At 29.6% G+C, this 27,780-nt stretch overlaps 2 protein-coding genes across 4 annotated transcripts; one reads left to right on the forward strand and one right to left on the reverse strand.

Moving 5' to 3' along the window:
- Nucleotides 1–2,183: 2,183 nt before the first annotated feature.
- On the reverse strand, nucleotides 2,184–6,512 carry LOC114419656 (serine/threonine-protein kinase SRK2E-like). 2 transcript variants are annotated; one of them, XM_028385397.1, is made up of 9 exons: nucleotides 5,981–6,512; nucleotides 5,188–5,265; nucleotides 5,006–5,107; nucleotides 4,872–4,925; nucleotides 4,669–4,761; nucleotides 4,345–4,437; nucleotides 3,139–3,243; nucleotides 2,959–3,057; nucleotides 2,184–2,686 (listed from the first exon to the last, which is right to left on the reverse strand). In XM_028385397.1, the coding sequence occupies exons 1-9, from the start codon at nucleotides 6,140–6,142 to the stop codon at nucleotides 2,408–2,410; spliced, it is 1,065 nt and encodes a 354-aa protein (XP_028241198.1). In that variant the 5' UTR covers nucleotides 6,143–6,512; the 3' UTR covers nucleotides 2,184–2,407. The 2 variants fall into 2 exon arrangements, with proteins under 2 accessions (XP_028241198.1, XP_028241199.1); XM_028385398.1 differs by having other exon boundaries at nucleotides 5,188–5,262; nucleotides 5,981–6,509.
- Nucleotides 6,513–23,830: 17,318 nt separating this feature from the next.
- LOC114419657 (transcription factor HHO2-like) lies at nucleotides 23,831–26,673 on the forward strand. Of its 2 annotated transcripts, none has more exons than XM_028385399.1 (5): nucleotides 23,831–24,237; nucleotides 24,377–24,657; nucleotides 25,008–25,404; nucleotides 25,844–25,920; nucleotides 26,073–26,673. In XM_028385399.1, exons 1-5 carry the CDS (start codon nucleotides 24,030–24,032, stop codon nucleotides 26,349–26,351), a joined length of 1,242 nt encoding a protein of 413 aa, XP_028241200.1. In that variant the 5' UTR covers nucleotides 23,831–24,029; the 3' UTR covers nucleotides 26,352–26,673. The 2 variants fall into 2 exon arrangements, with proteins under 2 accessions (XP_028241200.1, XP_028241202.1); XM_028385401.1 differs by having other exon boundaries at nucleotides 25,847–25,920.
- The last annotated feature ends 1,107 nt before the right edge of the window (nucleotides 26,674–27,780 follow it).

The following is a 27,780-nucleotide window of genomic DNA, read 5'->3' on the forward strand; positions in this document are numbered from 1 at the left end:
ATATCGAATTATCTACATCTATTGACATGAGTTGTTGCCACTTAAGGAATTGTTTGTTTTGAAAACAAAAAGTTTTTATTTTCGTTTTCTGCTTTTGAGAAAAGCCACCTTTATTATTTTTAAATATATTTATACGAAATAGTGAAAACAATAAAAAATATTTCACCATCCTTTATGCAAACATTTATTAATAGAAAATAAGAAAACATTTTTAATTTAAAAAAACTAAGAATTAAAAATAAAAATAACTATGATAAAACTTAAAAGAGGAATTTTGTCATCCAGAACGGTCCTACTCAATTCAAACATGATTGTCTCATGTGAAAAATACATGTGATCTAAATAAAAAAAAACAAAAATAAAACATTTTCTCATATCAAAAGAGACTCTAGACAAACATGCAAACAAAAGAAAGGAGAGGCTATCTTATCCACTTGATTTTAGGCATTTATATCCTGTACCTCCTAATATCAATCCTACACCTCCCAAAAAGTCTTAATGGTCAAAAATACCCTCAGTCCTAACATCTCTCCCTCTTCCCTATGCTGCCCAAGTTCCCTATCTTTTGGAATATGAATGTGGCACCGCCCATGCCCCACCATTGACGACGACGAAAAGAAAGATTGCACCTTCTTCCCTTGCTCCACCACCACTACCACTTGCGACTGGCTCAAACTCCCCTCTGCCCGTCACTGGTACTCCACGAACCACCTCCTCCCCAATGTAGATTCCACCCTCTTCATCTTCGCCAACAATAGAGCCATTCTCTTCAACTACACCAAAAATGTCATTGTTTGAAGGTTCCCTACTATTCCACGTGGCGACCCTAGGTTGACACGATAAAGTGGTGCACAATGGCATGGAGGTGCAAATGTGGCACACGGTGGATGACGGCTTGGTGGCACAAGTTTGAGTTTGAAGAAAGAAAGGGAGGTCCTACTGCCTATTCCAAAATGACTATTCTGGCATAGGATATGTTTTCGGGATGACTATTTCGGAATACAAAAAACTACATTCTGGAATAGCTATTCCGGAATAAAAAAATCATATTCTGGAAACATATCTTATTCTAGAGTAATCGTTTTGGAATAGGATCTTCTGAGATAACTATTATGGAATATGAAAAACTATATTCTGAAATATAATAAACATTTTAAAAACTTATTTCGGAATAGGTATTTTGGAATACCAAAAACCATATTCCCAAATAGCAATTCTAGAATAGTTAGTCTGGAATGAGGATATCAAGTAAAGCAGTATTTTTGTCCAGTAGAGTCTTTTGGGAGGTGCTAAGATACTAAATAGAAGGTGTTGAATATAAATGCCTCAATTTCATCCAGGACAACTACAGCTAAAATGGCAAAGGCCTAGGTAAGAGGGAGAGAAACTCAGGTTTCACGGATTACCCATGAGAATGATTCCACGCTGCACTGCACAAAACAAATTGGTTGGTATACTTCTCTTTGTCCTCTCCCATCAATTCACAACATTATCTTTGGATATTTCTCGTGGGGAGAAATATACATTTTATCTAGAAAAATATAAATGCACACATCAAACATGATTTTATCATTTGATTAAATTGATCAGACTTAAAATCCAGCACAAGCTCCTTTTATTCTTTACTTATCTGGATCTAGGTAAGGTAAATCAATGCAGAATTTAGATAGCTAATCTTCATATTTCAGAAAGGAATAAAGGTAGCCACTGGAGAGTTTGTGCATTTTACATTCAAAACTCATACCTAAATGTCATTTTATTATCCAAAGTTTTCATGTAAGATCATGTGTTTAAGATCAACTGTTTTTATTTCACACATTCTCACTTGTTATGTCTTGAAAAAGGGAAAGGAAACTCTATAAGCAAAGAGCAAAACTTAAATACAATTCCTTTAATGTTGTTCTTCAATTAAAATTTAAGTTTCACTTTGATAAATTACATAATAATGTTTGCATTAAATGTCAATGTAGATTATAAAGGCTTTTGATTGAAAAACATTACTTTTTTTCATGTGTGGGTAGAATAGAAGGATACTTTCCAACTAATAGTTAGAGACTAATTTGTTTCGAGATGTAAAAATTATTAAAGTGAAAATTTTACTTCTCTCAACAAAATCTTCTCCATTCACAATACTTAAATCATCCAAATAACTGCATGAATGAGGGAAGGGGGAAAGCCAAAGAAGACCAATGCACATGGTATATAAAAATAACATAACTATCAATTAATTATACAAAAGAAGCATTTAATCATTTAAGATCATAAATACAACTTAAACACATGCTGGATGAATTCTCTCCCATCATAAGGAAAATTCGATCAGAGTCCTTCCTGGTAGAAAGTGAAGTATATTTGTACATGTTCCACAAACACTAAGCAACCCAGGGCTCAATGGTCTTCCACCAGCTTACATAGCATACACAATTTCTCCACTGCTATCTAAGTCAAGGTCAGGATCCGAATCCATGTCATCATCAATATCCAAGCTACCAGTAAGATCATGGTTGAGAGACTGAGATCCAGCTGCAGGAATTGTAGCCTCTTTAATTATCTGCATTATTTCTTCTATGCTTTGCATTGGTTGATCAGGCTCCTCAAACTGGTTGTTGGTATTCCCATCCATGAGATCACTTGGAAGGTTCTTCAAAAACCACTCGTGGTTTCTGATCTCAGGAATAGTTATTCTCTGTTTTAAAAGCAATATTAGTTGTCAATGCAATCATCCTTCACACAAATAAAAGGAGAAGCAAGTAATATAATTGCACATGATTAGAATGAATAACCTCTAGACATAATTATAAACAAAAAAAAATATGGACTCAAATATAATTATAAATGTATTTTACAGGATCATTCAACCAAACTGTTGTGTATGGTAAATTTTTTAACTTTTATAATAAATACTTTGAAAGGTATATAAGTTTCATCAAAAAATAATTATATGAAATAAAAACTAACCCTTGCAGGATCAGCGACAAAAATCCTTGATATCAGATGACGGCACTCGGAAGATATGTGAACGTAGTCAGGAATTGAGTACTGAACATTCAAAATCCTCTGCAACCAACATTCATCAATTTAGGAAAACTAATTCAATCAAAAGTACCACATTGGTTGAAAAAAAGTGTCATTAGTTACATGTATTGTCTTACGGAAATTTTTAGGTTCCTCTGGATCCTCAAAAGGATATGCACCCACCAACATGACATATAAGGTCACCCCGCAAGACCACACATCTGCAATCTGAGTCATAATTGGGTGTCAACATCAGTATAAAGTAACAAATAAAAAGCTAGCTGAGTTCTAGACCATGCATGCATAATAGTAATCATAACCTTTCATTCTACCCATAAATGAAACATAATACTTCCTCCATTCTATTATAATTGTTGTATAAAAAAAATTATTATTTTAATTTTTTAATATAATATTAATTACTTTTTTTACTTATATTTTATATATATTATTGATGAACTATAAAATCTAGAAATGAATTAAGAATGATGTAAGTTAATTTAGTGAAATTATTATTTTCTTTCATTTATTTATTACTTTTTCTTGATCTATCTGAATAAAATAACCCAGGATTACAATTATTTTGAACCGAAGGAAGTACATATTTCCAGCTGAAATACTTGGAATAATTTTACCACTTCTACTAGGAGTAGCCTTTTAGTCTAGCTGAACGTAAAGTAATGGCTATATTTCTGACCAAAAACATGGTGCATGGTTGTCTATTACGTTTATTTAACTTTCTTCCTTAAGGTGATCCCATCCACCAACACACACACACGAAGGAAATAAACTATTCTCACTGGAGAAAGATTTCCATTTTCCACTCTTTAGGTTTTCATCCTGAGAGAAAGAGAAGTTGATTTTTTGGTCAAGTTGATCTGATATCGGATTGAGCATGTAAAGAATTATATTTACCATTCTTGTAGGTCTTTCTCCATCAGTTAGCCAAACATGCTAACCTCAGTTGGAAACCAAAGTTTAAGATTCATCATATTTAGACAAAACAAGAAGGATGAGGCTAAAACTCCCAGATCATTGCAGAGCATGCCTTATAAGTACTTTTTCAGGGGAAACCTAAAAGCTAGAACTCTCTTGGTACTTAAGTTGGTAGTGTGTCTAAAAGTAGTGGAGCCAATTACATGTCATTGCGGTCACATATACCAACTTATAAACCGAAAGTTATAAGCAAAATGGAAACAATGGTCTATATAAGCTTATGAACATAAACATAATCTATACAAACACATAAGCTAAATAAAGAACATCTTAATGTTAAATTATCAAAGTATGAAGTTAGATGAATTCCAAGTGATAGAAGTTATAACATACCTTGCCATCATATTCCTTCTTAAGCAAAACTTCTGGAGCAATATATGCAGGGGTACCAACTGTAGATTTTGGTTGTGAATGTAGCACTGAGGACTGAAAAAGACAATCAAGGTGCATAGGTATCAGCAAATTAATACGTTATCAACAAATGACAGATAAAAAAATTTCTTGATCTTGGACATGGAGAAACCTACAAATTCATAAACTTTCTAAACAATGCCCAGTTGAAATTTGAGTGCCACAACCTGGAGTGAAGAATTGAAGATACACTATATACCTGAAGGCCTCAACATATAAAAAAGCAATATATAGAATGAACTATACCTTGGAATAGCCAAAATCACAAATCTTCAAACGAGGAGCAGGACTACCATCCAACAATGTGTTTTCCAACTTCAAGTCGCGATGGCATACTTGCTTCATTAAGGAAGACAAATATAGAAATTCAAGTCAGACATCTCATGCTTTCTTTCTTCTGGGAAGCAAATAACTGGTAAAAGTAAAGACTACATGTGCTGAATTCATACCATTGCATGACAATAGCTAACCCCTGATATAAGTTGTTGGAAGAAGAAGCGCGCCTGCAGCATAAAACAAAAAACAGACATAAAAGGCATATACAGCAGCATTACACAAATGAATGAATGCAAAAGATAAGAACCTCATCCTCACTGAACCTTCCTGCATTGCATATTCTCTCAAATAGCTCTCCTCCAGAAGCATATTCCATCACAATTGCTAAATGTGTTGGGGTCAATATAACCTAAAGTCACATCAGAAAACGATTAATAAAATATTTTTAAGATAGAAAGAAATAGGATCAGACATTAGGGGTTTGCACACCTCCTTGAACCTGACAATGTTAGGATGCCTCAGTGATCTGTGATTTATAATTTCCCTTTGTACATTTTCATCTATCTGCTAACAAATAAGCATGATTCTCCCGTCAGGTTTACCATAGCAATTTTACCAACACAACCATTGTCTACAATTTTACATTGAGGAGAAGTAGAGAACATAACAAACAAAAGTTACCCTTCAATCATCATGTGTTAGTAACCAGAAAAGTAACAAAAACATCAGGCAATTTTCTCAAGGACACAAATTCCATCCAAAGACAAGAAAGACATACTGCAGGAAAAGAAATGCTAGCAAGAGAAGGTCACATAACCACCACCAGAAACATGAATTCTACAAAGCAACTACAAAGAAGCTTAGTTAACCAAAACAAATGATCCTTGAAATGGAATCTAATTTAATCAATACACTTAAAATATAAATTCTATCAAAAACAATTGGTAGGAAAGTCAGCTGATCATAAATACCTAAAACATACTACCCTTGAGAATCAAACTACTCACCCACTCAGTTCCCAACTACCATCCTCACAAACAATCATAAACTGATTGACATGCGCTTTTATTTTTTGATTTTCTACAAGTATCTTCTTTTAAAGACAATCATGTTAGAGATATGGTCAGACACTAAATATGAACATCTCTTCGGTCAAGTATTCAAATATTGGTTTGCCATGTTTCGAGAGATTAGTCTCTTCGGCTAAGCCCAATCATTGGTTGGTTGATTGATATACACTTTATGGTTTCCAAACAAAGGCTCGATAATTCAAAAGACTAACCTTTTCACCTCTCTCAATATACTTAACAGCAACAAGTTCCTCGGTGTGCTTGTCCCTCATAAGCCTGGCTACACCGAAGTTGCCAGAACCAATGTCACGCACAAGCTCATAGCGATCACTGTCATGCATGATCGGCAAATCCATTCCCGGCCCAACACTCATAGCAGACCGATCCTTCTGCTTAATAGAAACGAAAAAGAAAAGAAAAAGAACCGTTTTTGCAGCACTCCAACAACAAGCTGAACTCTCACATTATTATCATTCCAAAAGAAAAAGCAAAAGCAGAAAGACAAAACCGAAACCCGGTTCAGATTGACGTGGTTCGGCATGGACCACTGGATTTGGAGTTGGTGGGTGAAGAAAGAGACCAGAAATGGTTCCACCCGTGAAGAGTCACCAACCCAAATGAGGTTTATGTATTATTTCCTGAGCTTGGATATGTACCATGTAGTAGTAGTAGTTCGATTCCAGTTGCAAATTGGCGGTGTTACACTCGTGAACTCTCTCCCTATCTAGATGCTAATGTTACGTGCTGTCTGTGTTTGGTCCTCCGAAGGTTTTACTTCTTTTGTATATATGCATGATACTGTAAAAGAACCTTAGATTCATGAAAGGTGGAACGGATTTTTAGTAATAGTCCGGTCTCAAATATAACAAGAAAAACAAAAATCATTCATACGAAAGAAACACAACAATTTCAATTAAAAATTATTTTTTTAATTTACAATTCATTAGAACTTAATATTAAAAATAAAAAAAATTATTAAAATTAAAATCTTAATTAATTGAAGGATACTTTAAAAATAATAGTATTAAATAAAATAAAATTAATTAAACTATTTTTATATTTAAAATTAAGAAAACATATGTTTTTTTCTTGTTATATTTAAGACGGAAATGAGCAATGATTAGTTGTCTTCAGTTCCATTAGTTGTTCTGGGTCAATGAAACTTTATTGCAAAAAGATAGAAATAATCTCATTTTTTTCATAAATTACATGGACACCGTCCTAATTAAGTTAAATAAGATTATTATAGGTGATATTTTTTTTATTTAATGTAATTGTATATCAAGATTTGGATTCGAAATTTTTTATTAAATCAAAATAATTTTATATGAATTGATATAAATGTTTCACGTGTCCCCTTGCTTTTAGTTGGAAGAGTTAATGGCACTGAGAATAAAGAAGCGATGAGAGGGGGAAAGAAGTTACGGGGGTGTGAGTGAGCATGGAGTTTTCGTTTTCACCTTTTTTGAGGTTTATTTCCACTAGGGTTGTGCATGGTAGCTTTGAACTTTGAAGTGGCGAAAATAAGTATGAGGAAAGGTGATTGCTTGCTTCAAAGAAAGTGACAAATCAATGATTCGTTTGCTTGTGGATGTTTACTTTAGTTTAGTATCTCTCCTTGTCTCTTTGTCTTTTTATGGATGAGTAAAATTAAGTTTGAATGCTTAAATATATATAGGAAGGGTTAGAAATACACTTTCTTGATACTTTTTAAACGGTTAAAATAAATTGAAAAGTATAAAATAAGACATAAATATTAATATTAACTATGACGTGGGATCAACCATATTTTTTAGTGTATTCCTAGCATTGCTTTAAATATAATTGAGATTTATGATACAAATTAATTGTAATTGTTAATTCTATATTAAAATGTATATATAAGTTATGAAAAATTTATTTGTGGTTTGAAATAAATAAATCAATTTATTTTTAATAGTTTATTCTTGTTATTTAGAGACTTTTTAAAAGTAAATTATTATTTAAAAATAAAATAAAAAAGAGCTTAGGAAAATGATATATATGTAAAAAAAATTTATAAAATTAATAGATAAATTAACTAGAAACTAAGATCTTATAAATTAATTACCTAAAACAAAAATACTTACTATAATTAATCGTTATTCTAAATAAAAAATGTAAAATAAAGAAAAAGAAGGTAAGAAAAATTCTAATAGAAATAGGAAGGGAGAAAGAAAAGTAATTAATATAATTGGTGATATGATATGAGTATATGACAGAAGAGAAAAAGAAATAGAAAGTGTCAATTAAATATTTAAATTGCTTAAGTATGCGCTCCATTTAAAAAAAAATATAAACTATTGAACTAAACTTTTTAGTTAACAAGTCTAATTTAACAACAACAAACTTTACTAATCACACTCATAATAAGGTTAATAGCAACATATATAGCTTAGAATGTCTACCATGAACTCACGACTTGACTTGCATAAACTATTAAGTTTGGCTTAATCTAGCTTCTAGCCTATTTATAAAAAGGACAGGCTTAACCATATTAAAAAAATATGTCACAATATAAATTTATTTGATTTTAAAAATAGAAGAACTTGATTGAGTAAAAAATTAAGTGACCAAACCACACGAATCTAATTTTATTTTTAATTTTAGAATATAAAAACTTATGCTATTTAAAATATGCATAACAATTATACATAAGGCACAAATTAGTCTTTTTTTCTAACAAGGCCACATGTATCCTCACGAGAGACTAATATGCTTAAGTAAAGTTGGACCACTATAAATATTTTTTTTTCAAATATTAACTGTAACTACGTACTAAAAAAAACTCAAAACTCAAACTAGATATTAGTAATTAAACTAAAACAACTTTATACTAATTAATTATCAGTAATTCTCAGAATGAAGTCATTAGATTCTGGGATCAAATTTATTCTTTCATTTACAAAAAAAATAAGAGTTGGTTAATTTATTCTCGGGTCAGCTTCCACAATGTAGGTTTTGGGTTACTATCACATCTGAAAATTTAACATCCCAACCTGAATAAATAGAAAGACATTTGTTTTCTGCTCTCTCATTATTGCATTTTGTATTTCTCATTACATTCTTAAAAATCCATTTTAAAATTTACATTTTACAATAAAATTTTCGAAATATAATAAGAGATATAAGATGCAAAGTGGAGGGTGCAATAGCCACAATGCCAAATAAAAGATTGGGCAAAGTACAACAAACCTGGACCAATCCAATGGGCTTTATTGTGATTGAGTTTCAACAAAAGACCGTGACCCAATTTATCTTTCCCAATAATGGTCCAGGACCGTGAGCACCTGCATAAGGCTGCAAGCATGCCCGCAAGCATAGGAATTAGGTGCACCCAGAATGGGCAAAATTGTTCTTGTATTAAAAATTAATAATTTCTTTTTCCGGAAGAAGGTTATTCCAGAAAGTTAACGGAAGAACCTTCTTTTGATAACTTTCCGAAAGAACTTTCTTTCGGTAACTTTCCAAAAGAACCTTCTTCCGGATGAATAATTTATTCTACCGGAAGAACCTTCTTCCGGAAAGCTACCGGAATAAGATTCTTTCGGTAGAACAAATTCTTCTAGTAGCATAAATTATTCTACCGAAAGAACCTTCTTCCAGAAGAAGAAATTATTTTTTTTAACATAAGGACAATTTAGCCCATTCACCTAATTGCTGGGTGCATCAGCAATGTTGCTGGGTGCACCTAGCATGTCCCCAAGCATATGGTTAAGGATCATTTTACAAAAATGAAAAAAAAAAACCCAAAGGTGTGTATTATTTTAAGAAAAAAATAAATTATACATTTATATCATTCAATCATAACATATAATTTATGATAAAAACTATTTCACACTATGATAGTGTATGATATTAAACTCTTATTTTAAAGGGGAAAAATGTAAATGATGAAAATAATATAAACATATTGGTTGTGGACTGTGTTGTTCATTCTTAATTTTATTGTTTTCCGGCCTTAGGCCCTCCTCAAGACTAAAAAAATATAAAATAAAAAAGGAAAAGCTTAAGGTAAATATAAACTTTAAGATATTAAAGATTGATGTCTAGTATTTCCGTGGAAAACTGTTTCCTTTGGGGGGTCATGATTCAATATTGCTGTTTTCAAATGTAGTGAGATCAATGTAGTGCACCATCCTATTTGAGTATAAGCATTTCTAATACGAATTTGATGCTTCTAAAGCGTGAGAATGCCCTTTACAGATAAAGTATAAATTAACTTAGAAAAATAATAGTTAGGACTGTAATAAATATAAAATAATCTTTAAGATTGCTCCAATCCCAATCATTTATTTTTTAATCGATAATTGTAACACACTTTCCTATCTTTAGAGGTGTTAAATTGACTGATTTAAACGCTCTTTATCTAAAAGGCTGCAAAGTCAGATATTACGGTAGGATGCCCAAGTAAATTGGTAGTCAATATAAGAAGTGTTTAGTGTGATTGCGATGCTTTCTGTGCTTTGAAAATGAAAGTGTCAAACACCAAGTTCGATTTAGAGCTAATGTGGATGTTGGTGGCACAAATCCATGTCCTCTATCCCATCATCTCAATTACGATCATTCCTTTTATGTATTCATTTAAACATATATTTTTATACATAATATATATATATATATATATATAATATATATATATATTATTTGATTTTTTTTCTATTTTACTGACATTTTTAAACTTTTAGATCTATTTTAATATACTTTAAGATTTAGGGTCATCAATAAATTTTTTATGTAAGTAATATTATACGCTAATACGCTTATTATAATTAAGATGCACTATTATGTTAATTTTTTTTAAGAAAATAAAGACAACATTAAAGCATACTATTTATTTTATTTGGGTAATTTTCTTAGCGTAATAAACATATATATTCAACTTTTGTTTTAATTTATACCATAAAATACATTTATTTAAAATTAATACTTTCTAGGAAAAAAATATATAATATTTGTTTAAATTAAATGTGCACAATACCGTGCATAGTACAAGAAAGCACACTTGTTATTTGTCTATGTATTCAGAATTTAATATGTGGGCTTCATTTCTGTAGTAAGTAAAACATAGATATGGTTAAAAAAATATCTTAAAATTATTAATTAAAAACATTTCTTACAATTTATCAAATATTTTTAAATTCAATAAATAATTTTATTCGTATAAGTAAAAAAAATAGATATAAACTGTAAACTATTTTTTGTTATCATTTTGCGTAAAACATATGAGCATGTTCTACATAAAAATAAAGTACATTTATTCCAAAGCTCAGATCTAATTCCAGTTGAAACTAGTATTTTGATCTGCCATTTGAAAGATTTTTAAATAATTATTTTACAAATGCAAAATACTTTTTATACGTGTCACCTTTTTCTGATAAACATTCTTGTTAATTTTGCATTAAAGCCCAAAGTTGGTAATGTGCAATGAAAGCAGGATTAAAAAAAATCACAAAATTAGGGAGGAATAAGACATTAGTGTTAGTCCAAATAAGAATCTCTTAATAGAAAGTGGTCCCAATTAGGTTGTGCTAAAAGCACCTCCGTTTCATATATATGCGGCGAACCGATTCTCCTTTTCTCTTCTCTCTCATCATTTGCCTTCGTCACGCCATGCTCCTTCAATTGCACCCACGTTTCCTCTTCTACTTTTTTTTTTTCAGTCAAGATAGAAATTATTACCGAAAAAAATCTCAGAAAAAAAAAACTTTCTTAGCAATAGCTCCGAAAAGTTTCAAAAAAATACATAAACAATTTTCCAAAAAACTATTAAAAATTCTACAAAAGTATAACTATCTTATAATATTTATAATAATTGTTGTTATTTGTTGTGATTTTTCATAATTTTCTTATTTTCTATATATTACTACGTGGTTGTGGATTACTTTAACAGAGAAAAATACAATTAAAGATGCTCTTGTTTTCTTTGAAGTGCTCTGGCGTTCCATGACGGTCGCAAATTATGTATTATTATATTATTTTCTTTTTAGATGTTTTTCTCGTTATAGGGAATAAATTGATAATATTTTCTTTTTTAAAGCATTTAAATATTTTTACATATTAATAAGAAAAATTTTAAATAACATTACTTTGCCTTCTAATATTGTTAAGTTTTCTCCACAAGCAATGCTTTCAAAACTCAAACCTTTAATAATTTCAACAGTTTATTTAATATCGTACCTCTTAGGAACTTTATTTCCTGACTTCTGTAATGCATATTTTTTCCCCTATTGCGCTTAATGCGTTTTCATGCGTGTTTCCAATTGTTTCAGAGAGTGGAATACAGGAATAGGTGCCTTAAAACAAAAGAGTGGAACGTACTATATATTGCACATTTAATTAATAGCTTTAAATTAGATTTGTGAGGTTTTGAGTTAGGATCTTATTCGTATATCACGAACTTTTAATTGAGAATTTTTACATGATATTGTTTTAGATGGAAAAATTCTCTCTAAACTTTTGCACGAAAAAAAACGATGTTCAACCCATCTGAAATTTTTTTTTTTTTGTCTCTTTTAACATCCTCGGGTCAATAAAGATAAAACAATACCAAAATAATATATATATATATATATATATATATATATATATATATATATATTAGAAAGTATATTTATGCAACCAATAAGTATATGTCCAGCCTTATTATGTGTGTGTGCAAACGCATGCAGCTTGCAATTGATTTTAGTGTTATCTTAAAAAGCTTTGGTTCTGTAAATTACTATCATGGTTGAAATATATTTGTCCGAAAGCAAGCAAAATAGATATGGGAGGGAGTCTGGAATACTCTTCTTCTCACTGGAAAGCGACCCTTTTGCTTTGCTCTCTCAGTCTCAGTGTACCATGTTAGTCATCTTCACTTGTGAGAATAACAAGACTTATCATTATACTGTTGGTTATGCGCATGAAGCAACAGATCAAACGTAAAATTCATTCCTCATAATTATCGACTGCATTTTCCTAGCTTGCCCATCAAAGTTTCTGATCTACAACTATAGTCTATAGATCCTTATTTTTCACCTACAAAACTGTAAGCTTAATTAAAATAAGAGCCATCATATATATATATATATATATATATGAAATTAACCTTATTGGAGAATTTCCTTATAGTTGAAGAGTGTAATAATTATGCACCGTGTATAATGGTTAGTTGTATTTTTTAAGATAGTTATTATGAAGAATTTAATGGTTATATATTTATCGTATAAAAAATTTTATACGGTCATTAAATTATAAATCACTGTTGATATTATTTTTAAGATAATAATTATAAAAGTTAAAAAAGATTTATTATACATTATAATTTTTTATTAAATAATTATATATAATTATCAGTACATAATCTTTTTTGTTTGATATAATATGTAATTGGATTACTGAGTTTTTTTTTAAGTTGTAAAATAAATAAATAAAAGAACCTTTGGAAAGTTTTAGCCTTATGGATGGTCATATGGAGAGATTTTGTTTGAATCGTTAAGAATTTAGGAGGTGATTAACATGTTAGAAAAGGGGGAAAGAGAGAGAGATAAGAGCTAATCATGAATCATGATGTATTGAGTGTGTGTGACAGAGGAGAATAAGTGGATTTCTTGCAAGGGCCAAGCAAGAGCAACAATAATAATGTCACAAACAAAACAATCCCCAAAAGAAGACAAGGACACCAAAACTCTAAAAGCCAAAAACAGCCTCACATAGTGAAGAACTGTTAGGTGGTACTATGAGTCATTATTCTATAAGATTCCATCACAAAGGGGCAAAAAATCCAGGCCGTTGTTATTATTATCACATGGATTGGGGACAAATAGATGCCTTCATGAAGGGCTGACACAAATGCCATTAAGCCATGAATATGAGCTTGTCATCACGTGAAAGATGCTCTTATTTTGGTAGTTGGATGGGGGAATTTGAATTTGTCTAAAGCTCTTATATAAGGTATCTTATGTTCTCTGGATCCAATCAAAACAAGTTGGGGTTGAAAGTGAAAGCAAATTGCCCTCTTCACTGAACCTATTGTAAAGTTGAAGCTGACCTTCAATCAATTGGGTACCCTCGATATTAACCACTTTCTTCTATTCATGGAATCATGAATCTCTTAATTTTGAAATGTGATCGAGAGGATTTTATGTTCCATTATAACGTAACAAGATAAGTTTATATTAGATTATTAGTAATTAATTAACAAGAAAATTTTGATCTGAAATTGATGGTGTTGATAAAAATTAACAAAAATCAAAGTGACCCTTTATTAATTAGTTATTTTGGTGTAATGCATAGCACGTGCTAGGTTATTGGGAGGCAGGACTCGAGAAGATTTTATTTCAAGTTGTTGGTGTGGAAAAATTTGACTAATGACTAGTGCTTTAATAACTGTCAAATTTTTATTGGAGAATTTAAATTACATTTGTGATTTGTTTAATAAAGTTTCTTGATATATATCATCAGAAATTATTAGATAGTTTAGGATCATCATGTTATTTATAATCTCAACTGTTAATCACGCGATATATGAATAATCAAAAATAAAATTATTGATAACTTAATAAAGATTTGCTAACCAAATTAAGTTATCCTGAATTTAAGGTATCTTATGAAATTTAAAATCTTTCTTAATTAATTTAAAATATTAAATTATTCACATGTAACATGATTATTAATTAGGATCACAAATAAAATAAAATAATAATCTTAGACTATCTAATGACTTCTTGTGTCTTATGGGTAAATCACTAGGATTTAAAATTTCAATAAAAAAAATATAGATTTGTTACGTGGAACCTTGTCAGTGGCAGAGAAGTATGAAAATTGGGCAAGTAACTGTTACAGATCCCATTTGTTGGCTTCCTGTTTTGAGAGTATCTCCTGAAAATAGATGATGATGCTTTGCTTTGGCCATCAAACTTTGGAGGATTGGTTGGCAACTAGCTACCTTCCACAAACCACTAGGTCAAGTTACCCTCCACCCACCACAGCCCCTTGTCTTTGTCACAAAGAATCAAATTTCTATATTTTCCCACTTTGTTTCCACCTTTATTTTTCCTCCTTGAATTGACCTAATCAAATATTTATGTTCTGAGAGTTGAAATTTGAAAGATCCTTGCAACTCATGATCCAAGACCCGGTTGTTTTCAATTCCATGCTATCATTACTTCCATTGGAAGAAGGATTCCCCTTTGTCTGCTTCAGGGAATAACATAACATAATAATAACCAAGCAATAGAAGAAAGCTACGGCAAGAATAAAATTACCATTATGCTCTTCACTATTCTTGGAAAATTTAATATGTCACGTCTTTTAGTACTATTATTTTAGTTGACAATTGATTACTGTTAACTTACTTTATGGGTAGAAATAAAAAAAAGCAGAATTTGTGCACACATCTGAAATGGAAGATCACTTATTAGACTAGACTCTTTCGGCTGAATTAGGATACCTTTTATTTTATTTTTACTAAAATTTTCTTGGCCAAAGGCACAATGAATTCAATAGTACTTTGAGCGTATCTTGACCATATTTCTTATATTAATTAAATGTATTACATCTATCTGATTGACTAATTAGTGTCATCTTATCTTACCTTATGTTGTAAATTTATCCCTGCAAAAAAAGAAAAAGTTACCTTTTGCATATTAAAAAGTAATTTATCTTACTCCATGTAAATTTTCCCAGGAAATAAAGTTTTTCATATATATAGAGAGAGAAAATTTTCACCTTACAATTTATAAAAGAAGAGTATTTTTATAAGTTTAATTTATTTTTTAGGAAAAAAAAGCATTGTTAATATTTCAAAAGTTTCTAAACATAGTTTTTTTTTATAAATATAAATATATACTAATCCTCAATTCGTGAGACTAGCTTAAACTTGCCCCATCCTAGTAAACATCCTGTTGAAGTCACAAGTCAACATAGGGGCAAACAAGACACGATAGAAGTGGAGATCGCAACCAAAAATTCCGAATTTATAAACAACAAACTTAATCAATGTTGTCGATATAACTGAAAACAGTATTTGAAGGAAGGACTTGCACAAGTGATAGACATAACTATTAAGTTAATGTAAATTTTGAAAATTTGGATACTTTCTCGATGATTTGGGCTATGCAATATGGGACAATTTGTCAATTGATACGTGAAGCATGACTAATTGACACTGAGCACTAAATTTTTGTATTTAGTATTTTCTATAAATATAAAATGTTTAATACGTATATAACAAAAAATTATTAAGTAGTCTTGAGCCATTATCTGTTGATGATTCTGACTACTATTTATGTGATACATATTAAGATTTTATAATGTATAAAAAAATTAGCAATACTTAATTATATGTGATGGTGAAATTGGTTGAAATTATAAGATAGGTAGTGGATAATTTCCAATACATAACGGGTAATAAACATGTAAAAAAAATATTTGTTTAGGATTAAAAAAAGAAAAAATGTGTTTCATTGAGGGGAGAAAAAAGATAGTCAAAAAATCATATGAAAATCTAATTGTTTATTATTGAAAAATAAAAATATGTGTTATCAAATGATTTTTTGTGATTCTTTTTTTAGTATGAAATGAGTTCCATAATTCTTATATTTGATTTTAATTTAAAATTTTGTTATTTTAATTTTAATTTTATTTTTACCCTCTAAATTAAATACACCGAGAGAGATGAGTAAAGACTAAAGAGGGATATAATGGAAAATATAAGAATGTTATGAGGGTATTTATGAAAATTGGCATTGGTTGATTCTTAGTTACATGTGTGGATTCTTTGATTGTAAGCATCCGACAAAAGCAGTGGAGATGCGGGAAATGGGAGCGAACAATTCAAACTGCATGCTTAAGATAAGAATAAGATATTATTACAAAATTCAATCAAACATTAAATAAGAACAAAGGTGTGAATCTTAAACCAAACCATAATAAAATTAATAAACAAAAAAAGGGGAATTTTGTGGAGCGAGAGAGATTCTTAATTCTGTGGAAGAGAAACTGGAATCGGTTGGAAAAGTTTGTCCTTTTCAACAACAATAATAATAATAATAATAAAAAGAAATTCAGAAAGAGAAACACATAAAAAAGGAAAAAAAAGAGCATCTTTCTCCTCTGCAAGGTTCCAGACGTAATCTGGGGCAATATCGAAAGTGGGGTCCACTGCACAATTGGATTCCTTATCTCTAGAACCGTGTTGAGATTGGTACAAACCAAAATTGCTCCAGCGCGTGGATTCCACGCGCTGTATGATAATAGTAGTTGATAATGTTGTTAGAGGTATCTGGCCAGCCTGTGAGATAGATTTGGATTCCGCACCATCTTTCTAAAAATTTAATTTTAATATATGCAAAGTTGCAAACTTTGCCCATAATTTTGTACGAATTGTACACGCAGAAAAGGAAATTAGATCAAACCCTAGGCCCATCTACCTTGTATAAGATTCTTTTTTAACAAAATTAAACACAATTTTGGGTGTTCTCAAAATTGTAAAACTTTCCATTTCATATGCATAGGAAGATACCAGATGGTAATCTTATTGCTATTAAAATTTCGTTTTTTTTTTGTTTACCTTTTCCATTAGTTACTTCACATGACCCTAACTGTTTATTTATTTAAGGATCTACTAAGAGAAATGATGGCTAATATTTGTAGGAGTTTAATGATTATACACTAATTAAAGTAAAAAATATTTTTATATTATTATTTAATTATAAAGTATTATATGATTTTTAAAATAATTATTATAAAAATTAATAAATTTATCATATATTATGAATTATAATTAAATAAGAATACAAAATTTATTATATGTCAATATATAATATTTTACTCTATTTCATTTAGTATGAGTCAAATAGCATTTTCAATAAGTTTTGTATATATTTACTAGTGACATGTAAATTATAATCATACAAGATGCATAAGTTATTATAAATTTTTTATTACATGTTTTTTTTTTATATTTCTACAGGATGAAAAAATATTACAATCGTAAACAGACAAAGTTATCTCCTACAACTCGCCAAAGTCATCAATCAACGGCAGAGTAATTTCTGAAAATATCTTGGTGATTTATGAGATGACTTATTATCTGAGTATCAAAATTATGGGGTAGAGGAATCGAAGTAGATAAGAGTCAAATCTCTGGTAGGAAGAACGGTGTAAATTTTTTCTCGAATGCCATAATGAAGAGGACTCTCGTGTGTAAATAGAATAAAAACAAAAAAATTGCTTTATTGAGGTCTCCGGTCTCTTCTAGTTTGAGGAGAGAGTTTCTCATGTGTTTTTTTAGAGAACAAAAAAAGTTTTGCTTTATACTTTGAATGAGTATATATATATCTCAATTATATGAATTATTTTTTTTTACTTTTAAAATATTTTTTAACATTATAATAGTATAAAATATTGTTTTCATACGTCAAAAACACTCCAAGGTTTTTTAATTTATTTTTCTGATTAAAGGAGAGAAATTAAATTAGGCTATTTTGGGACCACTAAAGGATTAGACACCTTGTCACCATTTATCTTTATTCTCTGCGTGAAAGGTTCTCCAATGTCGTTTTAAAAGATTATGCTTTGCGATTCTACATTTCTTCAAAATTGGTTCCAAATGCCCTATATCTTAATTAGCCACATATTATTAATTTGCTATTGACTCAATAATCTTTTGCGAGACCAAAATACATCATTATTCAGTAGCCCTACTTCAAGGACTTGGCCACATCAGGCTCTTAGGTCAATTTTATCGGGAGTGTTTAATTGTTAAGCAACATTGTTAAATAAGTTCCATCATTAGATCCTAAAAAAAAAAAAGTTCCATCATTAGAAGTCAATGAAGTGCTAAAGAGTTACTTCTGGGAACAATTATATTATATAGGAAAAAGAGATACCCTCTATTTTGTATACAATTTGCAAGAAAGGGAAAATATGCAACTGAAAACTATTGCAAAGATAAAAGTGATCTTAGTAACACGTTTTTCTATTATTAAAGATATATACTTTCTGCATATAATTTGTTAAACAATATACCATACTTTGTCTCTTCTTATGGGGGTTATGACTCATTAGATAGACTAAACTAAAAATAATTTTTAATACATTTTACAACTTATGTTTTTTCTCACTCTAAGTATATATCACATTAGGAATATTAGTCATACTTGTTTTAACACTCTTTATTGATTAAAATTTATTGAAGATTACAATAATATATTTTCCTTATTATTCAATAAGTTTCTTTCCTAATTTAAAAATAAAATTTCTAAAATTTGTTATTTTTAATAAATTTCAGCTAATAATAATAAAATTGTTAGAAAGAAAGTGTTAGAAATAGTGTTATTAATTATCCTCGTATCACACTGCCTATTTGATCTCATGTGCCCCTATTTTTATCTATTTGTCCCCTATATCGCAAAATATGTTGTGTTTTTGTTGGAAGATTGATAATGTTCACTCCATAAATATCATAGAGGATCGATGGATATCAAACCTTCCATGGAAAATTATTCCACCTGGCTAATGCACTTTGGAAGTCTCCTTTAGCTTAGTCTTCACTAAAATTTGATGATGAGATTCTAAAAGTAAAGATTCACGGGGGATAAGATAAAATTGGATAGAAAATATGCGTAAGAAAGGAAAATATGAAGCCTAGTTCCAAAGTAGTACTGTTTCAACAATATTCTTCCGATCTCTTTGGCGTGTTGCCGTCAAATTGGAACAGTAGCTTGTCGAAAGGATACTTAATAGTTGAAAGGTTCCATCCAAAATCAAAATATTAATGCGGAAATTTTGTCAAAATGTCCTATTTGATCAAAAAGCAAACACAAGATACAATAAATAAATAAATGCATGCCTTTCTTCATTCAGGTGGTCTCAACTCAACAATTGTGGATGAATTTTCTGATTTAATATTGAGACTCCTTAGCCTGCTTCCCTGCCTTCACACCCATAATTAAGAAAAGAAAACTAATTAAAAGACATAGTTAGCTAAAATTAAGAAGAGATTAAAGATCAAACTGAAAAAAAAACAACAAAAGCTAAACTATAACTTTTTTAAAAAATATATTTAAAGGACAAAAGTGTGTGACTTAAAGAGAGAAAAAGACTATCATATACGTAAGTTTATTTTAAACAAGTCGTTAAATGTTTCAGGATTTAATTTTAGTCCTTAAAGTTGTTTTTGTTGTGATTTGGTCCTTAATAGTTCAACAAGTAACGATGTTAGTTTTTATTATTGAGTCACTTTTATTAAATGTTGAGTTTGCTAAATAAGATTCAACTCAACTGTCCCATAAAACAATTTTTTATAGGGTATTTGCTAATTATATTGACATTGCTTTGAACAATATTTGTATTAAAATATGTAAAATTATATTGTTCATATAGTGACATTGCTTTCAACAACTTGTTCCTCTTCTTTTCCTCTCCCCTCTTCTTCCTCCCCATTTCCCTTTTCTTTTTCCTCCAGTTCACCATATCCATTGTCTCCCCCACCATCTTATTCCTCTCCTCTTCCTCCCCTAATTATTCTATCCTCACTCTCTTCATCAAGATAAAAATACTATTTTGCTTGTGGTGTTTTTTTGTTTGAACAAGATTGTGGTGGTTTTTGATTGATACTGAAACCAATAATTTAATAGAACGTGAAACTGAAATTAAATGAAGATATAAAAAGACCAAATCGAGGAAGAAAAAGGATAAAGGTATAAATTAAGACTTTAAACAAGGACAAAATGTATTATTTAAACTTAAAATAAAGTGGTTTGGTAAAATGTTTATTAATTTTTAAATTGTGTAAACGTAGTTCACTTCATAAAAATTTGAAATACAATAATTAGATTAATAAAATTTACTTTAAAATAATAACAAAGAAATTTAGTACTTTTTTAAAAAATTATTAATTATTTTTTTATAAATACTTTAAAGTATAATAAATAATTAATTAATTTTAAAGAACTAAACTATAAACACACATTTATTCATAAAAGAAAAAAAATTCAACTACCAAATAGGTAGATGAACTGATATGATATAAATTGTTCTACACTCAAATAAGATTGTTTCTAATATTTTTTGAGAAAGGAGTGCATTTAAAAAAAGTGCCATAGAAAGTTGATCAATATTATCTTGCTTCTAAATAATGAAGTCATTTAGGAGAATAATGATTTTATAAAAATAAAGTCTTTTATATATTTTTTTATTTTATTTTTGTAGACTTTTGATTAATAATTCAATCACACTTTTTTATGATAATTTAAATTGTAGTATATATATATATATATATATATATATATAAAGTACACGTGTTGGAATCTCCATGAACATTTATTCCACCTTTGGTTGCCTTCTCTTTCCAAAAGCAGATGATTCTTGACTTATATCAAAACCGAGATACAAAAGATGTTCTTTCTTTGTTTTTGACAAAAGATACAAAATAGTTTAGAATATCATATTAAAATAACTTATCATCATTTGACCGGACCAAACCTTTCTTGCTGATTCGCTGTAATGCAAAATGATATATTAAATATTGAAAAATAAAATAGGTGGGTGAATGTATTCTTCAAATAAAGGTTTAATTAAACTCTTTACCTTATTTTTTTTTAATTTTTGACGCATTTTAGCTCCAACAAATTAATTTATCACACTTTACATTTATTTAACTCTTAAGATAATTATATTTTTTATTTTTTAAAAATTTTTACACCCAACTTTTTTATTTTTGGAAAATATTACCCCTAACATTTTTATTATTTTGGCAAAGATTATTTTTAACTTTTGCGCTTATCAAAATATTAATGGATAAATGACTAAGGATAAAATTCATAAGTTTATTAAAAGTTGAAAAACGAATTTGCCAAATTAAGAAGTTGGTGATAAATTTTATCAGAAATTAAAAAAATGAAGATAAAAAATGCAATTAATCCTAAAATAAATAAAGATTACAGTTCTATTGTTTGAGAAGAGGAAAAACGACTTTAAATTATGAGTTGAAAAGAACAAAAATAGAGAGAAAATTCTGAATTTTTATTTTAAAAGTAATTTTTTCTCTATTTTTATTTCTCTTTAATATAACAATAAAATATATCATATATTTTCTCTTTTTTATTTTATTTAAATAGATCAATACTTTTTTAATTGTAATAATAGAGAAACTAAATTCATTATGAAAAGTTTGCACCTGTAATACAAAATGATTTATTGAATATTGAAAAAAAATCGAATCATATTCTTAAAAGTTAAAATAAATATAGTGTAAAAACTTAATGTTATACTTGTATAAATCGCCTCTCAATTGTAAATAATTTAGAAATTAAATTCATCATAAAAATTTCTCACAAACCAAATTTCACATACTCACTCTACATCATTTTTTATTAATTAAACATCAAATTCATTTAAAATACAAAAAAGTTGTGGTAAAAATTGTAATTAAAAATAAAAAGTTTAGTAGTGACTACTTTTTTTACTGCAATAGTAGTTATTACCTCCTAGTTAATGACTAATAGTTACTAACTTTGGTTGTACATAAGAAATTTTTTTCCTAATTATAAAAAATATATTACTTTATTACTAATTTTTCTTTTTATGCTAATTATTGTAAGGTGTATTAATGATTATTCATTTTTTCATAAAATTATATGTAATTATTAAACTATCAACAAAAAAAAATATACTCATTAATTAAAAAATTATCTTTTAAAAAATAATCATAACTTAAATTATTAATGTAATAGGTAGTTTTGAAATTAAAATTATGATAAATTAACTAATCTAATTACTTTTATTAGTATTGATAAATTAAATAATAATTTTTTATATATAAGACTCAAGGTAGTATTAAATAAATTAAATATTTATCGAAGAAATCTAACTCAATTATTGTAAATTCCTCTTTACTTGTTTTTACGGAAAAAAAAATAAATTGAATATTTAATTAACTAAGTAATGACATAATGGATGTCAGGGTATTTTTTTTTTTTATGTTTGCTGAATTTATATTTTAGATTTCTTACAAAGTTTTTTAATATTTCCATCTTAGTGGATCAAAAAGCCTATCAAACTTTTTTTTCTTTTTTAGATGACCTATCAAGCTGCTTATGATAGTAAGAAGGTAAAAGTGGTCCAATGAGCAAACGATGATGTATTATTAAAAATATTTAAAATTTAAGTTAGTATATTAACCAACAAAATAATATTATATGAAAGATATAGTATATTAATAAAAAAAATAATATTTTTTAAGATAAGGGTGAAGGCGGAATGACTGGGTGGAGCCATGATGATCTCCAATTTTTTTAAAAAATAATATTTTTTTACTTTTTTTTTTCATTTCTATGTAACAAAAAAATATCTTAATTTGGTCAGGTTCATTATGTAAATGTTTTATTATATTTTAAGGTAACAAATCAATAATAGATAAAGTGATAACTATGAAAAAATTAAATATTTTAAATAAAAAATATTTTTACCTTGCATTAATATAAAATTAAATATTTATATAAAATAGATAATAAGTAGAAATAAAAACTTGAAAAATATAATAATTTACTCTCCATCACAACCCGATTTTAGTCGATTTGATTTTGAAAAACTTGAACCAAACAAATTCAGATACATATAATTAGTTTGAAATTTAGTTTTACTATAAATTGAAGGAGATTCGTACAATATTATATAAATAGAGGGAAAAAAATGTAATGAGACAAAAAATGATAACAGAAAAAATATTTTTATCAGTTTTATATAATATAAAAATATTGCCCATTTTGATGTATCAAAAGAATATAATATAAAAACAAAGATTTTAAATATATAACATTTATAAAGAACAAATGGATTCTTGTGTGAATGTTTGAGAAACAAAAGAAATATAAAGATTTATAAAACAGCGGAAGAAATGTCGATAGATATATCTTATTATTATTATTATTATTATTATTATTATTTACCTAGAAGAAAATAAAAAATGATAGGAATGAGTTTAGAGAGTGGGAGGGAGATGTTGGATTAAATACGCGAGGACCCGAAAGTGACCTTTAAAACCTCCGTCGTCGTTGCTTTCTTCTCTCTCTCACATTCCCTTCCGCAGAATCTTTTCGTTCTGAAATTTCCTTCACATCCAACCCACTTTCCTTTTCTCTCTCCCTCTCTTATTATTTATTTATTCATTCATTCATTTCGCTCTCTCTCTCCCCCTTCTCCTTTCTTCCTCTGCAACCAAAATCTGAATCTTAGGGCACCAACACCTTTGATCCAATGGGTTCGGTTGCCGCAGAAGAACTGAACTTAGATTTAAGATCCTCCTTCGTCCCCAAAACCATCACCGATTTCCTCCGCCACCTCTCCGCCAACAACAACCACCCTGCCACCCTCCGCGATTTCCTCTCCCGCCTCGAAGACGAGCTCCGCAAGATCCACGCCTTCAAACGCGAACTCCCCCTCTCCATGCTCCTCTTAAACGACGGTGCGTTTCGCCTCCGCGATTATTTTATTTTCTGAGACAAAACTAAACATTAGAACACTCCTAGGACAGATTTGTTTATCTGTATTCGCAAACATCTTCACACGCCATCTAAACGTCGTCGTTTTTCTCTTTGTTGCAGCAATTTCCGTTCTGAAGGTTGAATCGCAGAAATGCTGCAGGGTGGCGCGCGATTCGCCGCCGGTGCTGGAGGAGTTCATTCCGTTGAAGAAGGAGCTTGGTGATCAGAGCGAGGAGGAGGAGGAGGAGAATGATGATGACAAGGACGATAACGAATGCAGGGATAAGAGGAATTGGATGAGTTCCGTTCAGCTCTGGAATAACAACACTACCACCACTACTACTAATAACAACAACAATGCCTCTGATCGCAAACAACTACTTCATAAATTACAAACCAAGGTAGAAGAATAACTAACTAAAAAACACAAAACCTAGATTCAGTTAGATATTTATGTACTTCTAGTGTTAGTTTTCAAATCAAAATTAGAGTTTCACCTCAGTAATCCGTGTAACAAAAGATTCTAATTAAGGAAAAAGCGAAACTCTAATTCTGATTGGAAAACATAGCAATCACCGAAAACATTAGTAACTGTAATGGAATGTTATTTGTTTATGAGAATGCTAAGATTTTGAACACAACAATGGAAAGAAAAAAGAAATACATTGATACATTAAGATTATTTCTGATTATCGTTGCTCAAGCAATTAGTTAATCAGTTTTGTTTTTGTTTGTTTGTTGGTGATGGCAGAAAAGTGAAGAAGGGCAGTCTGTGGCTGAGGATCCTTTTCAGACTTGTAGTAATAGAAATGGGGGAAGAAGGGCATTTATGCCTTTCTCTAGGTACTCTTCTTCATCATCATCTGTGCCGGTGACAACAGTGGGGCTGGGGGCTGCATCCAAAGAAGAGAAGGAAGAGAGTGTTAGGAATAGGCTTTCTCTTCTGACGCCTTCTGTGAAAGAAGGGTGTGGTTCAAGGGGATCAAGGAGCAGTTCTAACAGGGCTGTTTCTTCTTCTCCTCCCACGGCTCAGCCGGGTTTGCGTGCGACTTCGCTTCAGCAGACTGCTAGGAAACAGAGGAGGTGCTGGTCCCCTGAGTTGCACAGACGATTCGTTAATGCCTTGCAGAAGCTTGGAGGTTCTCAAGGTTAGAAATTCAAATGCTTTTTTAATTGTTCTTTCCATCTTGGTATGAAATTGAATTGTGATCTATGTGTATTTCACTATCTTAAACTAGAAATGTCAAGTTATTTTACAATTTCTGATATGGGGTTTCATAATAACAGACTCAACTCTGGTCAATTAGGAAATAATAGGTCAGTAGAATTCCAGGAATTTGGTGCTGTTATTGGGTTGAAATTATAGATGTTGGTTGAAATTAGGTAGTGTTTGTTCTGTTTAGTTCATGTGTAAAGTTGTGACTTGCTTAAAGTTAGATCAGAAGACAGACAGATAGATAGCCAGGAGTGTTATAGATGTCGTATTATCTGTCAATCTGTAAGTTTATTTGGAAGGGCATGATAATAAAATTACACCTTTGTTTGGTTCATTTGTCTAATTAAACTTCTGTGTTCTGTTAATTGCAGCAGCTACACCAAAGCAAATTAGAGAGCTTATGCAGGTTGATGGCCTAACTAACGATGAAGTGAAGAGCCATTTACAAGTGAGTTCTTGGAACTTGTTTTTTTTTGGTCCATTTAACTGCTTGTCTTTTGTGATGATTCATGAGGCATTTAAGGAAAAAAATCACACCAAGTTGTAATTATGTTATGAAGTTTGGATTGAGATTGATGATACGGTCATGTATGGTTGCAGAAATACCGACTTCATACGCGGAGAGTTCCTGCTGCAAGTTCTAATCAGCCAGTTGTGGTTCTTGGAGGTTTGTGGATGTCTCAAGATCAGTACAATGACTCTTCAAAAGTTAGCAGTTCAGGGTCAGGTTCTCCTCAAAGTCCTCTTCATTTGGCTGCAGGGTCCCGGGGAGGGACATCTCCTACTGAAGGTGACAGCATAGAAGATGATGAAGATGCAAGATCCGAGAGTTATAGTTGGAAAAGTCATATGAACAAACCAGGAAAAGTTGATGTATAGGATACTACTCTCCACCATGAATTTTGCAGATAAAAGTATACATGGGAGGAGTTTTACCACTACATAAGAATAATACTACATGATACATAAAAAAGAGGGTCAACGATAAGAGGCAGTTGTAGTTTTTTTTTAAGGTTTAGCTTTGCCTTATATACTGCGTGAGTTTTGATATGAGACTCCGAATTAAAATATCATTTTCCTTCGCTTTAAGAAGCTGGATATTTTTTTTTCTCTATCATAAAATTCTTTTATTTCGTTTTGTCATGGGAACTCTCTGATCCCCCCAGAAGAAATTAATTACTAGTCCAATATTTAGATGGTCTCTCTGCATGTTTGGGTGGACATTGGCTTTTCTAATTGCTGGTGGATTTGTCTATTTTCACGAATAAATCACTTCACGAATTTTAGAGATATCTTTTCGTAATTATTCCTGTTTTCCTCGTACTTTTTTTTCCTATTGTATTAGACCTTGCCTTGTTCTGTGCACGCAAACTGATGAAACACTGAACAAGAAGTGTTTCTGCCATTTCATTGGGTTCTGACTATGATTGCAATGTTGTGTCAAATCAGTTTGAAAAGCAAATTTTATTTCTGATGCGGCGGAAGGATCCTCTCTTAAAATAAAGCAAATTCTTGTTTATGTGAATTGATTTTGATGACAGAAAATGTGATTTTTTCTGAAAATAAATAAGCAGTTAACCTATATGTAAAAGTTATAAATCATTTTATTATAAAATATAACTGTAAAACAAAAAAAGTAAGACCCTCGACCCTCGTATTATTAAAAGAAAATTGTGAAAAGATATAAAAAATAGTTTTGTAAAATACATGAAAGTAATTTTATCTGAAAATGACTTCTTTTAATCTTCACATATATACTTAGCGTATTTTTTTATCAGTTAAAAATTATTCTTAAAGATTTTCATATTCTTAAAGCTTTTTATGAAAAATAATTCATACCAAATAATATTAATATAAAAGCTTTATTATAATAAAAATCAATCTTTCATAATTAACAATAAATTTGAGTTTAATTTATATATATATATATATATATATATATATATATATATATATATATTTTGATAATCTAGAATATTTTATGCTATTAATTAATCAAAAGTTAAAATAAATATAAATTTAAGTAATTATTATAAAAAATAATTATTATAAAGTCGATAAGCATCTTATAGGGTCATACATGTTAATTTTTGATTCGATAATATTGTAAAATCTGTTTACATTATGCGACTATTTTTCTACAACATTTTATGGTCAAATATTGAAGAGAGGGTTCTTCTCAAAACTAATTTGTTTTCACACAAATAAATTTTGGAATCAAACTTAACGTCATATATTTGAATATTTCAAATAATTTCAACTCATACCAACTTACATTACTAAAAATTATATAAAATATATAATATAA

This window comes from Glycine soja, chromosome 7 (assembly GCF_004193775.1).
Source record: "Glycine soja cultivar W05 chromosome 7, ASM419377v2, whole genome shotgun sequence".
NCBI classification, from domain to species: domain Eukaryota; kingdom Viridiplantae; phylum Streptophyta; class Magnoliopsida; order Fabales; family Fabaceae; genus Glycine; species Glycine soja.

Coding starts and splice junctions, on each gene's coding strand:
- LOC114419656 (XM_028385397.1), bottom strand. CDS start 6,142: ATGAGTGTTGGGCCGGGAATGGATTTGCCGATCATGCATGACAGTGAT. Junction 5,108..5,187: donor ACATTGTCAGGTTCAAGGAG/GTGTGCAAACCC, acceptor ATGTGACTTTAG/GTTATATTGACCCCAACACA. Junction 3,244..4,344: donor AGAAGGAATATGATGGCAAG/GTATGTTATAAC, acceptor ATTATGACTCAG/ATTGCAGATGTGTGGTCTTG.
- LOC114419657 (XM_028385399.1), top strand. CDS start 24,030: ATGGGTTCGGTTGCCGCAGAAGAACTGAACTTAGATTTAAGATCCTCC. Junction 25,405..25,843: donor GAAGCTTGGAGGTTCTCAAG/GTTAGAAATTCA, acceptor TGTTAATTGCAG/CAGCTACACCAAAGCAAATT. Junction 25,921..26,072: donor AAGTGAAGAGCCATTTACAA/GTGAGTTCTTGG, acceptor GTATGGTTGCAG/AAATACCGACTTCATACGCG.